This window comes from Vulpes vulpes, chromosome 14, assembly GCF_048418805.1.
Source record: "Vulpes vulpes isolate BD-2025 chromosome 14, VulVul3, whole genome shotgun sequence".
NCBI classification, from domain to species: Eukaryota; Metazoa; Chordata; class Mammalia; order Carnivora; family Canidae; genus Vulpes; species Vulpes vulpes.
This window is the reverse complement of record NC_132793.1, coordinates 103,363,867-103,387,089: the sequence shown is the minus strand read 5'-3', so window position 1 is coordinate 103,387,089 and position 23,223 is coordinate 103,363,867. Positions and strand designations below refer to the sequence as shown.

General features: G+C 45.4%; 1 protein-coding gene across 7 annotated transcripts in view; it reads right to left on the bottom strand.

Annotated features, from left to right (window-relative positions):
• Positions 1-15,079: 15,079 nt before the first annotated feature.
• Positions 15,080-23,223, bottom strand: part of SH3GL3 (SH3 domain containing GRB2 like 3, endophilin A3) — a 135,603-nt gene continuing 127,459 nt past the window's right edge. For all 7 annotated transcript variants that reach the window (XM_072737434.1, XM_072737438.1, XM_072737439.1 and 4 more), the window contains one exon: positions 15,080-15,734. In XM_072737434.1, coding sequence (XP_072593535.1) covers positions 15,529-15,734 — 206 coding nt within the window. In that variant the 3' untranslated portion in view covers positions 15,080-15,528. The remainder of the gene's footprint in view (positions 15,735-23,223) is intronic.

Genomic DNA, 23,223 nt, shown 5'->3' with positions numbered 1-23,223 from the left:
GAGCACTTTCCAGCGCTCCAGCACTGTCCTTGGGGGCTCTCTTAAACAGCGAGATTACCAACAAAGAAGACAAAAATGTAAAAAGTGGCACCACACAGACCATAAGAGGACACTTCTTTGCAGTGTGAACGCTGAAACAAGAAGGCAAAGGAGCGCCTCCCTGTCTACCTTAACTGGGAACGTACATACCAGGCGGGTCACAGTCTCTGCCCCTTTGCCAAATGCCATGAAAGAACTGCAAGATTTGTGGATTCCAAATAAATCTTAGCAAGTAGGTGAATTCACAAACATGGAATCTGCAAGTAATGAGGAACGCCCATATGTGCTTCTCATATCAGGGTATCAGTAGGGAAATAACAACATCGTTTCAGAACATCTATGGTACGCCAGGCACTGTTCCAGGCACTTTGCAGGTAGTAAGTCAGTCATCGCGCCAGCCTACGGGGTTGGCATTGTTTTTATTCCATTTTACAAATGAGGAGACTGATACAGAAAGATTTAACCGCATATTCTTAGCTAGCAACTCGAGTGTACCAGCTCTCACGTCATTCATATTCTAAAACCAGCTCCGATGGTTTCATGGAGTGTATTGCAGAAAGCACATGAATATTCAGGATGAAATGGAGAATTCAAAGAGATATTATGCCTGTGCAGCTGGGTTGAGCTGTGGTCCCCATGCCTGCAGGTCAGGAAAGCACCAAGGAGGCCTCTGCAACAGAAGATGTGCTGGGAACACTAGAGCTGCTCTGCTCCATGTATTAATGCCTCCGCGGGACTTCCTGTCTCATTTTCCCATGGGTGCTCTTGATTCCTGAGCCAGCCTCCAGGGAGTGCCCTGCATCAAGGATGGAGGCCAGGCTGTGCCTCTCTCTTCCAGGAGTTCCATCTCCTATCAGACCAAGACCCCTCAAGAAACAGCTGGTCAGGAGTGAAAAGAAGAGTAAACATCACCAACAGCCTGATGGCAGCTCTGCAGATCAAGCAATCCTGTTTGTGAATTAGGATGATGAAGAGCCATGAAGGGCAGACTCCACTTAGGGAGGGCTGGCTGGACCTCACAGGCCCTGTCCCCAGATTCCCACCTAACTACCCCCATTAGGATCTCCTCCACCACTCTGCCCAAGTGTAGACCTCAAACCTTCCCTCAGTTCCCCACCCACTCTCCCCTCTACCCTGGACCCCCTCTACTCAGATCTGGCCAAACTGTTTATTTTTTTTTAAGACTTTATTTATTTATTCATAGAGACACACACACAGAGAGAGAGAGAGAGAGAGAGAGAGGCAGAGACACAGGCAGAGGGAGAAGCAGGCTCCATGCAGAAAGCCTGACGTGGGACTTGATCCAGGGTCTCCAGGATCACGCCCTGGGCTGCAGGCGGCGCTAAACCGCTGCACCACCGGGGCTGCCCTGGCCAAACTGTTTAAATAAGACATTGCCAAAGAGGTGGGAGAAGATTGGGAATGGGAAGAACAGAAGAGAATGAACCCCCCGCCCAAAAGCCAATCTGTAGGATTGGGCCACTGGGTGCAGAGATGCCCACCCAATGTATCTCTGAGGGTTCAGGCCCTAGACTACCCTCCCCACCAAGAGAGTCCCCACCACCTGAGTAGAAGGGCAGTGTCATCAACCCTGAGAGGTCTAAAAACCAAGTTCTACTTTCTCCCAAGGATCCGTCTTCATGAGTTCCCAGTTCCCAGTTCCCAGTTTCCATTACCTGTCACAAGATCTGCTTCTTTCCTGTAAGAGTTTCAGGGATTCCTACCTCTAATCCCAGCATGGCCTACTGACCCCAACTGGACAAGCAGACAAGCACAACAATGCAACATTTGTATGAGAGGCGTGCCCAGAGGACCAGAGAAGTTACTATGGGTGATGCTGGGGTTGGAGTGTGTGTGTCTTTTGCCCTAAGAGAGAGAAAACATCACTTCAAGGCAGCAGCCTGAATTTGTTTTTGATACAGATTGCTCTGTCTGCTTTGTGGGACTTGTGAGACAAGTTTGGGAAGCACGCCTAAGAAGATGACATTGGAGGCTTAGAGAAAATAGCTGGTGGGCACAAATCCTATAAAAGTTGCAGTTACCTACAGTAGGCACAAGGGATGCATTCTCAGCCAAAGTCACCAGGAGATAAGAGGCTGAGAAGGCTGGGTGAGCATGGTGACTTAGGGGTATGAGATTGTGAAGGGGCTGCTCTTATAGAAAAAAAACTGTAAGGGAGTAGAGAGCAGAAAGGAAAGGGGTGAGAGTAGAGCAAGCCTATGGCCAGGTGCATTCTCACCTTTGCTCGATCCTTGGGGCTCCTGGCAGAGGAGCCCCATAGTAGACTTGCCCACATGCCAGTCACTCCTTGCCTCTCCTAGAGTTGGGTGGTGGTGTAACCTCCCAGGCAGTTCCCAAAACCAAAGAGCGCTCCAGAGCTCTCACATGTGCGCCCTTGCTCCCCTCTCGACTGAGGGACAGGTGCACCTGCCAATATTGAGGGTCTGGGTAGGGCATCCACCCTGACAACACTGACTCCACCTGGTTTATCAGGTCTCCTTAGCCCCATGTGGGAAACATGCTCAGCTAGTGGTTGTAGTGGTTCTCTTCTTTGGAAGAGAAATTTACTTCATAAAATGTGTTCATGGCTTCTGCCTCCCAAGCAAAAAAAAAAAAAAGCCTTTGGGAGGAGGGGTGACAGGAAGGAGATGGTTCTACTTGTTGAGGGGCTCTGTGCTTTGGCACATCCTCACGCTTGGTTTCTCCACTCATCCTGTACTGAGATCCCCAAAGAGCACCTTGAGGTGCCAGGTCCATGATTTTAAGTCAGGAGCTTAGGAATTATGATTGCTGTGGCCCTGGAGGTCTGAGCCAATCAGAATCTCTGTCGGGAGGGTGGTGTTGGACAGACTTTTTCTAGAAAGCTTCAAATCTTTAGGGGTAGGATAAGGAAGGCCAGAGTCTCATAAAGTGTGGGAAAGGAACAGAGCTGGGATTTGGTGACTTTCCATGCCCCAAACCAAGGCTGGTTCCCATCTGACTTCTAGGACAAGGAAGGTGCTGACTTGACTTGGTGCTGACTTGCATACCAGGCTCTGATAATCTTGCACATAGACACATAGGTATGTCCAGATAGACTCTACTGTGGAACAGGAGCAGATGCCCTGCACAGATGCCCCAGGAAGAATGGATTTGCTAGTAGCTTTGAGCCATCTCACTCTTCCCTTAACCACCCTTTTCTTCCCCTCAGAGGCATAAGGTGAGGGGGCGACACTGGAGCTATCATCAGGAAATCCACTAGTAGTCCAGGATCGGCCACAAATTGGAGGATTCTGGGCAAGTCACTTTTACCTCTCTGAGCATCAGCTTTCTCTGCTACATTATGGACAATAGGTACTTCCACTGTAAGGTCCAAAATTGTTTTTATACTCTGCTCATATAATAGGGCAACACCTTCCTAATCTAGAACTCAACCATAGCAATCTCTGCGGGTCTAACCCCAACCAGAAAAGAAAAGGCCTCTGAACATCCACCTGACATCAGATTTAAGCATATTGCATCTGAGTTAACGCTTGGGTCTCACTCAAACTTTTGATTCTTTGCTGGCACATAGTTCCAATGTGTTTGTTCAGCTTTCGAGAATAACTTAGAGGCTGTAAATTTAAAAGGAAAGAAAGCATGCTAAGAAAAGGGATACGAACAATGTAAAGTCACTACAGAAGAACTATAAAAGGCACAAAAGGAGTGAAAAAACACCATAGTCTGAGACAGTTTTATTTCCCTCAGAAGGCCTGAGAAAAATCACTGTGTCATGGCTCAGTCCTGTGTTCATGCTCACGAATCCAGATTCTTTATGAATGCATTTGTTCATTAGATTCTGCTTATGGAAGTGTAGAAGTACATGCTACATTTTAGAAGAACATTCACTCACAAAAGGGTTAAATTAAAGAAAAAGAAAACAAAATCAAGCAACATATATTCTTTCACCTCTTCTCTCTTAGCTTTCTGGGGGAAAATCACATCTAGAATATCACTTCTGACCACTCTAGGAGACCAAGATTTTATTTCAGAATTGATCAGTTTGCACAAAAAAAGAAGAGTGCCAAGTACTCTGTACACACTATTGTCTGTTTTCTTTTCTGTACCTGCTATTGTTTCAAACCGTGATAACAGTTTTCTCCCAAGTCGTCAAGATCAGCTTATTCCCCAGTGCCACACTGCATGTCACTTACATGTCCCACAAAATGAGACCTCCTTGTTTAGGAGGCTTCCCTACATGTTCATTTCTCTGGCAGTTTGGCAATATTTGGGTTGGAAAGACCTCTAAGGAATAACTTGAAAAGTCTTTTTTTTCATATATAAGTTCAACAAAAAACATGTCTATGAATTAGGTTTGCAAAACACACTGACTTTGGGATGGTTTTGATCACCAGTTAGGCATTTTTGTCCTTTCTTTACCAAGACCCAGGCAAAAATGTTCTAAGCATGAGTGTGAAGAGCCAATCTCCTTCAGATCCCACCATCCACAACTGGTCAGCTTCAGACCCGAAGAAAAATTCAGTACAATGCAGTGAAACGCGGTCTATATTAACTGACAGTCTAGGCATGTGCTAGGTCCTGAGAACACAATGGCACAGTAAGATAATACTCTGTCCCTGAAGGAGCAAATGAGATAGGGTATGAAAAATGTTCCCAGAGGTGTCAGAACAGGGAGCTATAAAAGAACTAGGTAGGATGGCAATTAATTCAGCCATGGGAGTGTTAGAGATTTCTAAGGAGAAGTGATGTTTCTGTTGAGAACTGACGTTTAAGTACCAGCATAGGATCTTCTTGTTTAAAATAAAATCAGAAAGCTACTCTCCTTCTCTGCTTTTTCTCCAATGAAAACCAATCTACTATCCCATATAGGCATTTCAGAATAATGTAAATGGCTGGAGTGGGGGGTCAGATCTAGGAAAGAATCAATAAATTCATCACATGCTCTAAAACAAATCCTATCTGACCACTTCCACCACACATGTGAGTTATGCATGCTCCTTCAGACTAACGAGGAATTCAGGGAACATTGTAGAGTCTCTGTGGTGGACATACCATAAAGGGGACCCCAATGATCCTTGTCTTCTGGTATTCACACCACCATGTAATCGCCTCCCCTTAAGTGTGGACAGGACCTGTGACTTACTTCTAGTGATAAAATATGACAAAGGTCTCTCTTTCTCAGTGCTGCCTACGAGGTGAAAGCCCTATCCTATTTGTCATCATGGCCACTTAAACCTCTGATGAAGCTCAAGATCTGTGAGCTTGACAAGAAGGACCAAGAAAGTTCATCCAGTACCAGTCAGACCCATATGTCAAAATAATGCACAACTGGCAAAAACCCAAAGGCATTGACAATAGGAAACATAGAAGATTCAAGGGCCAGATCTTGATGCCCAACACTGGTTACAGGAGCAACAAGGAACAAAGCACATGCTTCCCAGTGGCTTCCAGAAGTTCCTTTTTTCTCTCTCTCTCTCTCTTCCTTCCAGAAGTTCCTAATCCACAGCATCAAGGAGCTTGAAGTGCTGCTGATGTGCAACAAATCTCACTGGGCAGAGATTGCTCACAATGTCTCCTCCAAGAACCTCAAAGCCACTGTAGAAACAGCAGCCCAGCTTCCCATCAGAGTCACCAATCCCAATGCCAGGCTGTGCAGCAAAGAAAATGAATGGATAACTTGTGTACACATCATATTTTTGTTGATAAACCCATAAAACTACACACACACACAAAGAATTTGCCAAAGACAATGCTACAGCATTTCTTTCATTATGTTGTATGACATCATAACTTCCCTCTTGCCAAGAGACTTTCTCCTTTGTTTGATATGATGAAGCAAGCCAATAATAGAGAAATCCATGTGGCAAGGAGCTAAGGACCTCCAGCAGACAACCAGAAAAAAAAAAAAAACCTGAATTCTGCCATGAGCCACATGAAGTTGGCAGTGCATCTTCTTCAGTCAACCCTCAGATGAGACCTCAGCCCAGCCAACACTTAAACTGTAGTCTCATGAAAGACCCTGAAACATAGAATCCAGGTAAGCCCTGCCTGGACTCCTGAAATACAGAAGCTGCAAGATACTCAATACGTGAATGTGTGTGTTTTTTAAGCCACCAGGTTTGTGATACTTTGTTACATAATGATAGATAATCAATACAGCTTTATTACATTCTAAAAAAGAATTCAGGGGGACCCTGGATGGCTCAGTCGATTAAGCATCTGACTCTTGATTTCAGGTCAGGTCATGATCTCAGAGTTGTGAGATGGAGCCCCGTGTCAGGCTGGTGTTGAGCTTGCTTAAGATTTCTCTCTCCATCTCCCTCTGCTCCTCCCACCCACCCCTCATGCTCTCTTTCCCTCTCTCTCTTAAAAAAAAAGAGTTAAGAAATCATTCATCTGTTACTTGTTCATCTCATTTCTCTTTCCCACTATGTTCTCAGCAGTATCAGCTGTGAAATGGACTGGATATCACATCAGATCCAGAACTAGAGAGATGGATGCTCATTGACTTGGAACCAACCATCTAAACATAACTTCTCTTATCACACCAAGAGATATGAAAATCTATATAAATAAGCATTTTTATTTGATTTGAAAGTTCTACCTCATTTCAAGGATGCCACTTAAAAGCCAGCTTCTAGAGTACTGTTCCAGCTTTCGGGATCCTGAGAAAGAGGTTCTAGCCTGGCATTCCCATGCATTCCTCCACAAAAATAGTTCTGGGCAGATATTATTCATGAGAAGGTTTGGGTGTGAAGTAAGAATTCCAGACAAGAAGGAAAACGTGCAGAGGCCCAAAGATGAAAGTTCCAATTCAACAACCACGTGTTTTTAAATGTTTGGTGTGGCAGAGAAAATGCTGCATATTTGCCAAATCCCTTCTCATATGCCTCCTTCTTGGAGGCTATAATTCCCAGCTTCTTGCAGAGCCATGTGATTTATTCTGGCCAATGAAACAAGAGTGGAATTGATGTGTATCTCTTCCTAGTCGAGGCAGTGGAAAGCTCTCGTGTCTTCTCTGATCTCTCTCTTCCCCTTGGGTAGTTAATATAGATGCTGTGTGTTGGTGTGGCTGAGCCCCAAATCCTGGATTGCTAATCCGTGAAGGACATTTGGCTTGGATAGTCATTCATTCTACACTGGGATGTATACCTTCATCTGCTGAACCTCTGATATTTTTTAGTTACTTTTGACTGTAGCATAAACCAGTCTATGCAGACTAATACATTTGGTGCACAAAGTGAAAATGGGATTGGCACAAGTTAAATGCACAGAGAAGTAGGCAGGGGTCAAGTTTGTGAAGGGCACATACACCATGCTATGGGGTTTTGGACTTTACCCTAAGCTCACAGATTGCTTAGTATAATATCTGGCAGAGCAATGACATGACAAGATTGGATCTTAGTAATGATTACTCTGGCTGTATGTTTAATAACCCAAGTGAGTCATATTGGCATCACCTGGCACAAGTTGTAATGGACATAGGAGGAAATAGATGGATTTGAGAGTTATTAGAGATTGATTAAGATTGATAAGACTTGGTGAATGACTTAAAAAGGTAGGGTACCAGGGACAAATGAGTCAAAGTTAGCTCTTTGATTTTTTGACTTGGACCATGTGTTATTCACTAACACAGAGAACATAAGAGGAAGAGGAGCATATCAGATGGGAAGAGGCAGCGTGGAGACAGTGGCTTCACCTGGAACAGTTTGAGCTGGAAATGCCTGTAGGTCTAGAATCAGGAGAACAGCCTGGGGCAGAGATTCAGATTTGTCACTTGTCAGCATATGGCTAATTCTTGAAGCCACAGAAGTTGATAGTGTGCATGAAAACAGCTATCTAGCCATCCACCATCTATCCATATGCCTGCTTATCAGGTAAGGAATCTTTTTTTTTTTTTTTAGGTAAGGAATCTTTAAATGTTCTCTCATATGCATATAAGATGTTTATAATTCCCCTAAACAATGAAAATATCAAAAGTTTACTTCTTTTCTCTCAGAAAACAAAACCAAGAAGCAATTATTTTGAGCCACTCTTTGATTTCTGCCTTTGTCTTCATCATTTGCTCATCTAGTTCAGAGGCTCAGGCTTGAAGTATGTGGTCTCGACTCTGTTCTTTTGCTTTTCCGTTGTGAATGTCAGCCTGAAAGGCACACCCGGAAGCTCCTGAGCCCTCCAAGGCAAGGATGACATTCAATCCTAGCCTGGGTCCCTGGTTTACCATCAAAGCAAGAGTGGGACTTACTCGGCATTCCCCATGAAATTGCTAAATGCTATTTCATTAAATATGTGCCAGAGCAATGTACTTTTATTGTTGTTTTTGAAAACCAAGAAAGAAACCAAAAGACTGCATGAAACAAACATTCCTAAACTCATGTATGTAGTCAGGAAAATTGAGAACACAATGTCCTGTATTTTTACAAAGCACAAATAAAGAAACGGGAAAAGAAAATTAAAAAAAAAAAAAACTGGTATTGACATGAAATTTTGGGTCAGGTAGAAACTTCTGATCCAAGAAGATGATTTGAGCTCAAATTTTTTACTCAAACCATCTGACCATAACCACTAAATGGATATGATATAAAAGTCTACATTAGTGCTGGAAACTGGGAAAGAAAATCATCCCCATAGCTGAGATGTGGAGGGTTGTTGAGATACAGCAGTAAGCATCACTCTGCCAACCATGGCCCCCAGGACAAGGGAAGAGAGCCATGTCCTCCCTCGGCTCTGCCAGGAAGGCAAGGAGACCACTCTGGAAGTAAATGGGGTGACAAGTACAAAAGAAAACAGTAATGATGCAGGTTGGCAGTATTGCTTTACCCTTCTGCCCTTAAAGATGCACTGAGTCTTTGCCTGCTCCATCTGCTGGGAGACTTCTCCTGGGCTTGGCAAGAATCAGAAGAATTTTTACTAATAAATTATATGCAGCGACCCGGAGAAGAAAGGATCCAGGAAGAGGGGAAAGGAGAGCAGTGTGCAGAGCTGGAGAGATGAGGAGGGGAGAGGTTGCAGGGGTGACTGGGGCTTTGGGAGCACAGCTTTAAGAAGACTGGAGGCACGTCGTACAACACACGTCTGGACATGAAACCATGCTGACGTGGAGCCTCAAGGCACAAGCACGCAATCCGGTTTTCTTTCCAACAGTTGATTGGAAGCGGATTGATGTCAACCCTGTGCCAGGAGCCGGGCTGAGGATGCTATCTGCCGGCCTTCTCCATGGATGTCCTGCGGGAGGTTCAGCACCACCTGACTCTTCATGTCCTCTGGCTTCTGTTCCAAGCACAGTCCCTGTGTGTGTGTGTTGGGGGTGGTGGTGGAGGGGTCTCCTCTGTGTGGTACCCTCCTGGCTGCCTCTTGCCATCCTTCTCCTCTAGCTTCCTCTGGGCTATATAAACCAGAGGCCATGGTTTTAAAAAAATATATATTCAGTTTAAAGTAAACAAGGGGTCATCTTCCCAGAGAAGGTTCTGAGGGAGCATTAACCCTTCTATCTTTGAAATCACAAGAGTCACAGGGCCTGGGGGGAAGGGTCATTGCCCGATTTGCAGATGCAGTGGGAGAGCCAGGAGCAAGGCAGCCTGATGGGCTCTATGCGCTTCCGTCTCTCACCGTTCCTGTGGCTTCCTGCCAATGATAAATACGTCCACAGAGACTGGATAAATCCGTAGACTGAAATAGGACAGAACGGAGGATAATAAGCATTAGCTAGCTTAATGCTAGGAGTAAGAAATAGGGTAAGTGTGAGTGTGCAGGGGAACAAGCGAACAGCACCTGTTTCTCTGCCCAAATCTTGAGCAATAGGACAGAAGAGGAACTCATGGGAAGACCACATCTGGGGGCCACGGAGCATCTGAGCACTCCCTGCAGCTCGCAAGAAGGGGAAGGGGAGGGGCTCAGTGTATGGCTGCCCCATCCTGTCCCTCAGTCCCTTGCCCAAACTGGTCATCAGATTCTGCTTCCCTCTGGGCCTGGGGCTCAGGAACGAGAGGGCACAGAGAGGGCAGGAAAGTCACAGTAACAGAGTGGATTCTATGCGAGAAAATATCACAGTGGAGAAGGAGGATGGATCTGCCAGCAGCCCCAACCCAGGCATTCCTGGGGAGGGGGGGCTTCTCCTGTTAGTCCCCTGGGTCTACTTGGTCATGGAAAGCCACATCCCCTCTTCACGAGGCCCTTGCTGTAATATCCTCATGGACAGGGTAGATTTTCCCCTAGAGGACTCTGAAGTGAGTTAAAACAGTGCAAGAATTGAATTAACTCCAAGGCCACTTCATTAGCTTCCCAGGGCTGCTGGAACAAATTACCACAAGTGGGTGGCTTAAAACAACACAAATGTATTCTCTCCCTGTCCCGGAGGGCACGAGTCAGAAATCAAGGTGTTGCCAAGTTTGCGCTCCCTTTCCTGGGGGAGAATCCTCCCTTGCCTCTTGCCACTGTGGGTGGTTTGGGGCCTTCCTTGACTGTGGGCTGCATCCCATCTGTCTTTGAACTTCCTCCCTGTGTCTCTCTTGTCATAAGTGTCCCTCTCATTTTTCTTGTAAGGAACCAATCGTTAGATTTAGCCCCCACCCTCCAATACAGGATCTTAAAACACTTAATTACATCTATAAAGACCCTATTTCCAAGTAAGGTCATATTCTCAGCTTCTGGGGGGTTAAGTCTGGGACATATCTTCTGGTGACTATTATTCTACCCACTATCACCACCAAGACCTAAACTCTAGGGGTTCCTGAGTGGCTCAGTGGTTGAGTGTCTGTCTTCAGCTCAGGGTGTGATCGGGGATCCTGGGATGGAGTCCCACATCGGGCTCCCTGCAGGGAGCCTGCTTCTCCCTCTGCCTGTGTCTCCGCCTCTCTCTCTGTGTCTCTCATGAATAAATAAATAAAATCTTTGGAAAGAAAAAGACCTAAACTCTATCTTCTGTATTCTCTGCCTCACCTGAAATTATGTCGCCTGACACAGCTTATCAGAGGTTGTACAACTGTAACAAATGACATTAAGATACTCTAACAATAATATGCTAACAGCAATATGCCCCAAATCTGGCTATAAAATTTCTCCCATTAGCAAATTCCTAGGAGGAAATAAATGACTATATTGTGCTCCGCTCCTGATGCTAACTAAGCACGAGAGCTGTTGGTGACTCACCCCAGGCCCCTTGGTGGTTCTGAAAAGTGTTATCAAGCCCCCCCCCCAGAAAAGCTGTGTTGCTCCCCTGAATACACAGTCAGCCAATTGTGACAATTGACAATCACGGCCAATTCCTCTTCTCCCTCTAAAAATGCAGATGCACAGGAAGCCAGCTCTGCCTCCTGGGATGAATCCCAGGGTCTGAGATTGGCGTCTGCTCCTGATCTTGACCTTCCGTGTTTTACCTGCTACATTTCCTAAAAACCCCAACATTCCCATCAAATTTAAATTTCACTCAGTGTATCATGCTCTATGATCCCTTCCGATCTAGCTAAGTGCCCTGCTAACCAGGTGAGTTACAAACTGTTTTTTGCCTGCAAGACACTTATGTATGTACCCATAATACTATCTTGCTTAAGAGTTGTTTCAAAGAAATCTGTGGATGACCTAAGGAGAAGAATTCATCAAAGTGGTTGCCACTGACGTGCCCTTGTAAAACTGTCCCCAGGAGGCAACAGAAGGGATTTGTGGCATCACCAGACACCGGTATTTTCCTATAGAAATGCAGCTCTAAACTACTGTTTCTTTTTCAGTAATGATCACTAGAACCTATTTGCTACAAATTAGGTTGTAAATATCTTAGCCTTGGGCCCCACATTTGCTATAGTCTCCGGGAATGTGGCTACCCTGGCAACTGGTTGCATACTCACGTGCTTATTGGGTATTTGTATACTCTCTTTTGTGAAGTGTCTCTTCAAATCTTTGGGCCATTTTTAATTGCTTTTATTATTGACCGGTGAGAATTCTTTACATATTCTGCATATAAGTCTATAATTGGAGATATATGTATTGTGAATACTTTCATCTATGTTTTGTCTTCTTATTATTTTTAAATGATATTCTTAGATGAGCAGAAATTTTTAATTTTTTTCTTTTTAAGTAGGCTCCATGCCCAGTGTGGAGCCCAATCCAGGGCTCGAACTCATGACCGTGAAATTAAGACCTGAGCTGAGATGAAGAGTCAGACATTTAACTGACTGAACCACCCCAGGACGTCAGATGTTTTTAATTTTAATGAAGTCTAATGTATGAATTTTGTTTTGGGGGGTTAGTGCTAAGAAATTATGCCCACTTCAAGGTTATGAAGACATTTTCTTATGTGTTCTTTCTTTTAAGATTTATTTATTTGAGAGAGGGACAGAATGTGAATGAGTGGGCAGAGGGGCAGAGAGAGAGGGAGAGAATCCCAGAGCCTGATGCAGGGCTCAAGCTCATGACCCTGAGATCATGACCTGAGCCAAAACCATGAGTCAGACACTTAGCCGACTGAGCCAATCAGATGCCAAGAACAGACATTTTAACAATATTAGTATCTCTGTCCATTTATTAGGTCTTCAATTTTTATATGCAAAGTTATGTAGCTTCAGTGTCAAGGTCTTGCATATCTTTTGTTCAAATACTAAGTATTCTGTACTTTCTATTATAAATGACATTGCTTTTCATTATTATATTAAATCTAACATTTAATGTTTCCAACTATAGAAACATAAATGATTTTTTATGCTATCTCATGATCTTGATAAATTCACATGTTATATTTACTAGTATATATATGTCTTAGTTCTAGTAGATTTTTTTTGTAGAATCCTTAAGCATTTTCTCATATTCAATCTTGTTTTCTGTAAATAAGGACAGTTTTATTTTTTGCTTTTTAATCTTTAGGCCATTTTTTTCCTTGCCTTATTGCATAGTTATAAACTCATTTTAAAAATCATTATAAAGAGGGCAGCCCAGGTGGCTCAGTGGTTTACCACCACCTTCAGCCCAGGGTGTGATCCTGAAGACCCAGGATCAAGTCCTGTGTCAGGTTCCCTGCATGGAGCCTGCTTCTCCCTCTGCCTGTGTCTCTGCCTCTCTCTCTCTGTCTCTCATGAATAAATAAATAAAATCTTCAATTAAAAAAATCATTATAAAGAATATTTCTTATAAATACTCCATATTGAGGCACCTGGGTGGCTCAGTGGTTCAGCATCAGCCTTTGGCCCAGGGCATGATCCTGGGGTCCTGGGACCCAGTCACTCATCCGGCTCCCCACAAGGAGACTGCTTCTCCCTCTGCCTATGTCTCTGCCTCTCTCTCTGTGTTGCTCATGGATAAATAAATAAACATTTAAAAAATAAATACTCCATTTCCCCTTTGATATGTCTGTCTGGGCCTCTTGTAACTTGAGTCTTTTATGAACTATGCTCATCTTCACTCCCCAGAGTTAGAAGGAAATACCTTTTCCCTATTCTCCCAGTTTCAATGAGGAGGGATTTTCTCTAAGTAGTCCTCGCTAGTTGAGTTACCTTGCTTGTGGGTTTGGTTAGGTACCAGGCACGAGTATCACAGTCCCTCCTCGGAAGCTGGACAGCAAGCAGAGAATGTGCATTCTTGACTATTGGCAGCCATGCGGTAAGCTCTTACCTGTAAGAGCAGGTGATGACAGTCCACCCTCTCCTGGACTAGGTGAGTATGTCTGATTTCTTTGGGGCTCAGTTAGCAAATGCTTTTGCTCTCATCCTAAGGTACATATTGACACAGCCTTTTCTAATGCAAGCTACATACTGGCTCTTACCTGTTTTAACCCTTGACTAACAGCCCAGTTTATTTAGAACTCACTGGGAAAAGAGGGGAGCCATTTACTGAAACCTCACAAGAACCCCCATCCCCGCCCCCCGCTGCCACCCCAGTCTGTAACTCCCGGTTAACTGCAACTACTGTTTATTTCCCCAACAGGTCCTGAGGCATAGTATAGGCACTGAGAATGGCTCTGGATTTCTCCTTCCCTTTGATACATTTCAAATATGGCAGCTGGAGAAGGAAAAAGGATGGGGTATAAAAAGCTACTCTGTGTGTGTGTGGGGGGGGCTGCAAACACATAGTATGAGAGGTAGCATGAGAGGGAGACTACCTAGGTCAGGAGCCCTGCTTGGGCATTTCATGACCGTGTGATTGTGGACAACTTAGTCTTGCTGTGTCTCAGTTTTCTTATTTGCAAAATGGGTTGTTATGAGGATTGAGTTTATTCATTTAATGTCTACAGTGGCATCCGGCACACAGTAAGCACTCAATGAATGTTAGTCATTATTTTATTATAGACGCTATATATGCAACCACTTTAGAGAAGGTATTGGGGGAAGATGCTATGAAAAGAAAGGAGGACAATCGTCCAGGATGCTGTTGTGAGTTTACTGATGTACCAAAGACCCAGAGGACTGAGATGTCAGGTTTTGGTCCCCTTAAAACAACCTGTTGGCTGGGCACTTGTTACTGTTGTCAGTGAAAAGCAATGTACATCCCAGTAACTTCAGTGGGCACTTCAGTGGGCAGTGGGTACAGTTCAAACTCTGCCTCTCACCACTGGTGGTTTGGATCCTGGGCAAGCCATCTGAGGAGTCTCCTCCTCTGCTGAAGGAGAAAGGATATCCCTCCCCTGCCACATGAGGAATGCTGTGCCCACCTGACCCCCACCTTGGGTCCAAGTCCATGATGAGTGCATGCTCTGAGTGAGGCCAGGGACTGGTTTTCAGAACCCAGACGATCTTGTGACTATGCACTCACCCCCACTCTGATCCTGCTCCTTCCTGAGCGTGCCAACAGGATCTACTTGGAAAACCTACCCAATACTTGGCAGCAGCAGAAGGTTGTATTAAGCTCTCTTATAAAGAAGCTTGACAGAGCACGGAAGAGTCTTCTATCCCTGAGCTGGAAGGAGGGTGTGCTGTGTTTGAATCGGGACACAGTGGAGGTCCACTCTTACACCTGCTGACTCAGGAAGAAGCATCCACCATCCACACCAGGAGCCCCGGTCAGCCACAAGGAATGGGGGAAGTTTACAGCTGGACCACCATGCTCAAGAGTCAACTCCACGTTAAGAATTACCGAGGCCTTTTGCCAACATGATGTGTCATATTTATTGGGCTATTCACAGGTCAGCTAAGACACAAGGAGAGACCAGATGACATCAGAATGTCAGGAAACAAAATATTTAGCATTTCTTAAGTTTCCAATTTTGCATTCCGTTGCAGCTGAGCGATATAAATGGGCAATTCATGAACATAACTGCGATTTATTTTTAGCAACAAGAAGCACATACATTTATTTAACCGGTGACTTTTAGGACAATAAGCAAACGAGAAAACTATAGTTTCATGTCGCTAAGACAAGAATATCGTTTATACAAATTAAACTGATACAAAATACATTATAAAGAGAACACACATACAAAAGTCATTAAGTTGGTCAAAGAGCAAGGATGTCACAGAACACCACACTGAGGAAACACTGGTGTGAATTCATTTCAGTTACGAAAGTAGGTCCAAAGTTTGAGTCACACATTTACTGAGGTAAAGGCACGATCACTTCAACATAATTAATGGGGAAGAATCCAGATTCCCCGTGTAGCATTCCTTCATACCAGTTTTCATCTATTTGATTGGTTAATGTAATGACGTCTCCTTCTTTAAATCCTAGTTCTCCTTGGTTTTCTGGCTCAAAATCATAGAGACCACGACAGCAGGGTTGGTCCATGGCAACGTTAGAACCTGTCCACATCACATGGAGACAAAAAGTGGGGGTTAACATGACATGTATCCTTGGAGGGGTGGGGGGGTGGGGAGCCAGGGAGGTCACGCACAGCGGGCCCTGCTTCCTCCCCTCAAGGCTGGCTGGACCCTGCTCACCGGTGCCGAAGGCTCGGAAGGCTCGGTGCCTGTGCCAGATGCCCGGGATAGAGGACGCCTTGGCTGACCCCTCCAGCCCCATGGCTCTTCCCTTCCCTGCTCCCATCCGGAACTGGCAGGCCCAGCCCGCCTCCCTGAGAGCAGCTTGTCCCCTCCCTGGAGCCGGAGGGAGACACAGAATCACAAGGCCCAACCCCTGCCCTCGGGGAGCTTATGGTCTCTCCTGGATGCCAGGCGGGACACGTGCAACGCTGAAATGCCAAAGATGAGGTGGGGAGTCACGTAGAGCTCAGAAGCTCAGAGGAGGAGGAAGAGGCAGGAAAGGTCTGGGTGGTCAGGACATCTTCCCTGAGCTGGTGCTAGAAGGGGGCAGGGTATGAACAGGAGCAAAGGGGCAGACTAGCTACAGACCAGCCTGCAGTGCTGGGCTTAGTGTATGAAGCCAGAAGTTCTCAGAATAATGTTTCTCAAATAGTTATTTTTTTAATTTCAGAATGAAAATGTGGCAATGGTAAGAAAGGGAGAGAGGGAGGAAGGGAGAGAAGGAGGGTGGGAGGGAGGGGAAAGGAAGGAGAAAGGAAGGAGGAAAGTAGGGGAAGGAAGGAGGAAGGGAGGAGGAAGGAAGGAACGAAGGAAGGGAGGGAGGAAAGAAGGAAGGGAGAGGGAGGGAAGGAAGGAAGGAGGGAGGGAGGGAGGGAGGGAGGGAGGGAGGGAGGGAGGGGGAGGGAGGGAGGGGAAAGGAAGGAGAAAGGAAGGGGGAAGGGAAGGAAGGACAGAAGTATGCAAAATTGAGAAAAGTCAGCCCTAACCCACTAACCCAGTGATAACCAATGTTAAATTAACATTTTGGTGGAGAAGCTTCCAGATGTCTTGATGATTATATCTATGTATGTATTTACATAAATATATTCTCATAAAAGAATGTTCCTATACATATTTTTGTGAATCTCTTTCCAGAATACTTCTAATCACTGACCAATAAACTCCATCAGCACGACAAAATTTCTTTCACCCACCTCCTACATTGGATAGATAAGGTCCTTCCTTCCTTTCCTCTTCTCCCTCCCTCTCTTCCTTTCTTCTTTCTTTTGTTCTCTCTAAACTGTCCTACATAACTCCTTGAAAAAATATCCTAATGAACGTTTATTTACAAACGTGCACAATTAATGCTTGAAGGTAAACTTCAGGATGGAACTTATTATTCATAGGACACAGATTTTTCCAGGATTTTTAACATTTACTGTCAATTTATTTGTCTAGTGTTGGTGGGGGGGTTGCCTTAAAACTTTTAGAAGCCCCTTATAAAATGCTATTCTTTATATTTATCATGTTTGCTTCCATTTGTTTCTGGAGTGTGTTCTGGGGACGGGGCAGGGAGGGGGTTGCTGGCACACATACAGAACACTTACAGAAACCTTAATCAGCACAGTCAAGCTCATCAACCTTTCCATCTCTGGTTTTTCCTCCTCCTTCACATACACATATTCAATTAAATTCATCCCAGGAATGATTTAATTTTTTCATGTGAAAACTTTTACTCTTAATTCCATTGAGTTTTGGCAAATGGAAGCATTATTTATTTTTGATGATGCTTAAGCCATCATCTCAGAGCAGCTTATTAAATGACCCATTCTTCCTCTACTGACTTCCAATACTACTTTTATCTTTGTCATATATTTAATGATCATGTGGATGCATTTCAGGATTTTCTATTTTTTGTCACTGATCCATTTAGGGAACTGTAACAATGTATCATCTTAAATATTGTAGCTTCAAAGTAAGTGTTAATAACTAATAAAGTAAGTTCTTCATTTTCTATTCTCATGAAATCATATCACCAGGTAAGCTTCAGTATCCCCGTATTGAGTTTCCCCCCCTAAAAATCCCACTTGGGGGGCACCTGGCTGGCTCAGTCAGTAGAGCATACAACCCTTGATTTTGGGGTTGTGAATTCGAGCCCCATGTTGGGCACAGAGATTACTTTTTAAAAATCTCATTTTGATTTTAACTGGATCGATTTTTTTTAGTATTGATCCGTTTCAGAATATTTTTTTGCCAAAGATGTATTTATTTATTTGAGAGAGAGAGCACGCATGCAAGCAGGGAGAGGGGCAGGGGGGAGAGAGATAGAGAGAATCCCAAGCAGGCTCCCTGCCTAGCATGGAGCCCGACATGGGGCTTGATCCCAGGACCCTAAGATCATGATCTGAGCCAAAATCCAGAGTTGGCTGCTTAAAGGCCTGAGCCACCCAGGGCACCCCTAGAATATTTTTAATGAGTGATGACCACCACATGCCCCAGAGGAACCACTTACTTGTGTGTGTGATAATTTTATCCTAGAGCTAGACAGAGTTTATTAGTATTTAAGATTTTTGCATCTGTATTTTAAAAGTGAAATCACTCCCATTTTATATTCTGGTCAGGCCTTGGTATCAGAGCATGTCAGCTTTATAAAATAAATTTTTCTATTTTCTAAAATATTTGAACATGAAGATTTGAAAAAATTTGCCCCCACTTATCTAGGCATATGGATTTCTGAATGTAAGATGCTTTCTTGGGGAGTTTATGATAGTGAAGTCAGAGTGTCTGGGAAAGAGGTGTGGTCATGCAAGTCCAGGTCACTACAGCCTCTAATGGAAACACGTGTCCTCAGTGGTTCTCATGATTCCATGTAGAGGAGCCGAGGCAAGAGGATGAGCAGGAGCGCAGAGGCCACCTAGGCCAGATGAGGTAATGCCCCACCCAAGAGGTGACAGCATGGACCACTGGTGAGTCCAGAGCAGATGTGCTATCCACAGGGAAGATGGAGCTAAAAGGAAGCTAAGCCTCACCGCAGGGAAACCATGTACCCTGCATACATGGTAACCACCCCCGGGGCAGAGGCCACTGGCAGAAGACAGAACAGGCCATCCAGAGAGGGACTGGGGAGGCCTCTACACCATCACAGCCAACTCTTCGTGGCCTCGTTTCATCACACCAGCAGAGTGTGGTCCACAAAGGTGAGGAGCCAGTGTCCCAGAGCAAGATCATACCAGGTTCATGGTCCATGTCCTTTGAGAAGAGCTTAATCCCTGCACAGGATTGAAATATCCGTGTATGTCATCTCACAGCTGCCATCCTATTTCATGCTTTTTGTTATTTCCTCTTCTGTTATTATCAAACATTCTTCTCTTTCTCTCTTTCTCTTGACTTCAATTGACAGTTGAAACAAGTTCTTCCAAATACTGTGTTCCTTCCTCACCAAATCTTTCATGTCCAAGAGAATATAAATTTGGGTATTTCGCCCCTCTGTCATTGGCAGCAGATCACTACACAGTGCCCGCTGGTTTCTCCAATTGATGGAGCAGAACCTCCTCAGTGACACCCCACTCCTGATCTTCCCAGTACTCTGATCACACCAAAGTAGGACGGGAGCCAAGCACTCCTTCACTTACAGGCTGTTTGTCAGTGAAGTTCCCCAGTGAGACTGAGACGGCCCCCCCACTGCCTTCCTGTTACAGTAGCTCTCAACGTGGTGGCATACTAAGAAGCCTACTGCCCATCTGAACTCCAGGCCAATTAAACCAGAAGCTCTGGCAGTAAGACCTGGGCATTTACAATTTCTTAGCTGTTTCCAATGTCCAAGGGAGGCTGCAAACCACCAGCCTAATGGCCCTCCCTTCCTTCTGCTTTCTTCAACCAGAGCTTGGGAGTGTCAAGGAGTTTTTCAGCTGGTAGGTAAAGGGAAGGTGGTAGTGGTAGGTAAGAAGCCCCACTTCTCCCCCTTGGGATAGGAAGCTCCTTCCCATGTGGTGACTTACAGGTAGTTCGGTCTTTTAGAATCTAAATCCACATGGACTGTAGTCTCTAGAAGATACGTGATGTTTTTAGCATTCGGATTGCTCCTTCCATGACACACTTCCATCTCACCCCACCTTGTATATTCCCTTTGTCATAATGATGGCAGTGGAGGGCCTTAAATATATGGAGGTCCAGTTCACTATCTTGAAGTTGAACAGAACAGCATTCAGTTACTCAAAGCACTGGGAAACTGAGTGCTCAGCTTGCATGCAGAACTTTTCATTTTCCTTTGGAAATGCAATGTCCTGTGAGTTGGTACACTGAGCATCTATGCCAACTTAGGCTGTTGAGTCAAAGTCAATTTTATTAATGAATACCTGTTTTAATGTGGTCTATAAAAGTGATTACTATCCTTTTAGCATGTCTTGCACTACCAATGTATTAAAGAGGGAGACGGAGTCAGGGTGCCAAACCACATGGTCGTCTTGGAAAGCACTGCCTTGAACGTGAAATGCTAGTGCTAGAAGGGTACTTGGTGGTCTCTCATGAACCATTCTCTTTTGAAGAAGAGGCAGTGATACCTCCAAAAGGTCACAACAGCCTGGCCCTGAGGCTAATGGCAAACCAGAGCCAGACGCCAGGGCTCCAGACCCCAGCCTGTGATCTAGCCTGCTCATGTCACCTCCCACATGATCTATGATGCCAAGAAGGGTTGCCAAGACATTTTATGGGCTATCATGCTGACTACAGGTCTAACTATATATATTTTTTCCCTCCCATTTACTCTGCAAGCTACCTGCAGTGACTAAAATAAATGCTAAATGGTAGGCACACACTTATCCTAGCCACCAGCTCCATGAGCATACATGTGCACTCCCAGCACACACACTGAACAAATCAGAGAAAAGACACATTACTCACTTCTCACTTCATTTATTCCAGGCAAAGGACCATTGCCACACTGCCCACTTTGATTTTCTAAGAGCTGGAAAGGGACCAGCACTCATATCACACTCCATCAGCAAATGAACCCCAAACATGGCGTCTCCCCCGAGAGGCGGTGGGGTGGGGTAATTGTGCAGGCCAAAGCTCCCGACTCAGGTAAGGCATGAGCACCTGGCTCTCCGGCTACCTCTGCACAGCCCCTGGCACCTAATAGTGCAGGCACCAGGTAAGTCCACACCTACCAGGGCTTGGCCGGCTGTCCTGAACTACACCGGCAGCAGGGTGACAGTGCAGAAAATCATCCAATGTGTTTGTCATGTGGGATCATTTCTGCTGTGTGGGGCCTTTGGCCCAAGTAGCTGTGGCCTCCTCTACTCGAGGGAGAGAAGAGAGCCTGCACATGAACAACGCAGTCAATGTTCTAACTTCTGAGTTCCAAAATAATACCCTTTCAGCTGTGAAATGGTGTGAAAGCCAAGGTTTACAGGCCTTCATGCCAGAGCCAGGTAGGCTTTTATGAGATTTAAGAGGCAGGGAGAGAGAGAGACAGATAAGCTGACTTCTGGAGTCCAAGGAGCCAGAATTTGAAGAACTCAGGAGATTTTATTACAAGTGGTGAAGAGGGAAGAGCTCTTTCCTGTGACCCAGAGAAGACAGGCTCATTCTAGAGGCAGGGAAGGGTCTGTAGAGAGAAGAGGGTTGAAATGCTCCCCAGATTCCACTCAGGGTGGGTGGCCTCAGGCCCCACTTCCCACTGGATCTCTGGGAGAAGGCAGGTTCCTCAAGTGCTCTTGACCAGCATGGGGTGGGAGAATGAACATAGTAGAAAAGGTGGGCAAGGGGTTATGATGCAAGGAGGGGCCTGAGAGAGCCACGCCTGGCTGTCTAGGACCTATGAACAGATCTGAAGTCCCCCCAGGAAGTGAGAAGGTGCTGGGGGGGGGAGCACCTGGAGCAGAGATGGCCTGGAGGTGGGCACACAGGAAGCCTCCTCGCCTGCCACCATGACATCCGGGGAACTTCCCCTTGGCATCTGGGCAATATCTTGGGGGAGAGATGTGGGGATGAGAGAGTCTGTGAGAAACACCAACGGCCTTGACAGGGAGTCTCAACTGAACTTGCTGGATTTAAGTCCTCAATTGACCAAGTAATAAACGGATAGTCTACTTTCTATTGAAAGAGACCAAGTTACCTTGAAATGGCAAGATTATGGTTTTTTTCCACCATTAGAAGAGATGGAAAAAAGATTTATTTTTTTCTTTTCTTTCTTTTTTTTTTTTTTTTTTTTGGCCAACAGTAGAAATGGAAAAAAGATTAACTTGTTTCCGCCACTGGTCTAAATGGAGACTCATAAGCAAGTTCAGTTCACTTAAAGAGAAATAAAGTTTCTGCCCACCTAAGTGATAATGTACGAATTTTCCCTCTCCACAAAAGAGAAGTGAAAGCATAGAAGGACCCCAAAGGGCCGGACAGAGTAAGATGCAACCCTCAGTAGGGTTCCAGACACAAACACCTGCCAGGTGCCCCAAGGCCAGCTTCCCACCATCAGAAGCCAGCACTCTTGGTGAACCCTTCCCGTAAGAAAAGATGGGTCCTACCCACTGTTTCAACTTTGGGGACAATGCTTTCCTTTTGTCCCCTGGGGTCTTGCAGCTGCTGCTCCTTGACCCCCCGGCCCTGCTTTCCTACCAGCAATTGCCTCCCCGACCCGCTGTGGGTGAGCACACATGCACACCTTGCTGGCTGACACGGAAGCGTGTGCTATCCAGCAGCCGAAACCCCCAGCCCCAGGCCAGGCCGTCCAGCAGGCTGCCTCCACCCACCCTGGCCGAGTGGCCCGTGTTTATTTTCTCTTACTCCCGGGACCTGACTTAACATAACATGAGAGCAGAGGTGGGAAAAACACAGTCTTCCTTGTTAAAGCACTGAAACAAAGATTATTTTAACAGAGAAAAGGGAGTGCCTCTGTTAAATATTTATTATTCAAATTCTGATCCACACCATTAGGAGAAAAAAAGAAACAAAGGAGACCATGACACAGAGTTTTGAGATGGCTGGGTGAGTGAGCAACTGCATGGGCAATGCACAACAGGTAAGGAAATCATGTTCTCCCTGAAATGTGTTTCCCTTCCCTCTTGGCAATGTGGCCTGGTTCCTAACAATATTGGGTCCCCTCTTGTTCTTTTAACAACACTAAAATTCTGGGGAGTGCCCTCCCCACCCCACCTCCATGTGCCACATCCCTGATGCAGAGGCTACTCACTCACATACAAACACCCAGCACATCCTATTCCGGTGACAGTCCCACGGCCCTCAGCCCCAGTCAGCAATGGGGATGACACCACAACCCTCGGTGCCAGGACTTAATCTAAGGGCCTCACTGACATCAGTGGATTTACTTTGGTACCATTACCAATTTGATGGATGGAGAAATTAAGGCATACAGAGATTCCCCAAAGAATTCAGCAACGGTGCTGAGATTTGACCTCCGTCTGGGACCAGAGTCTGCTCTCGATCTCACAATCACTAGCTTGGGAGCTGATCCCCAATTTCTGAGCCAACCCCAAGCCAGGGGTGGGAATGAGAGTTGGGGGTGGGGTCTGTCACTTGGGCTTGGTGACTGTGC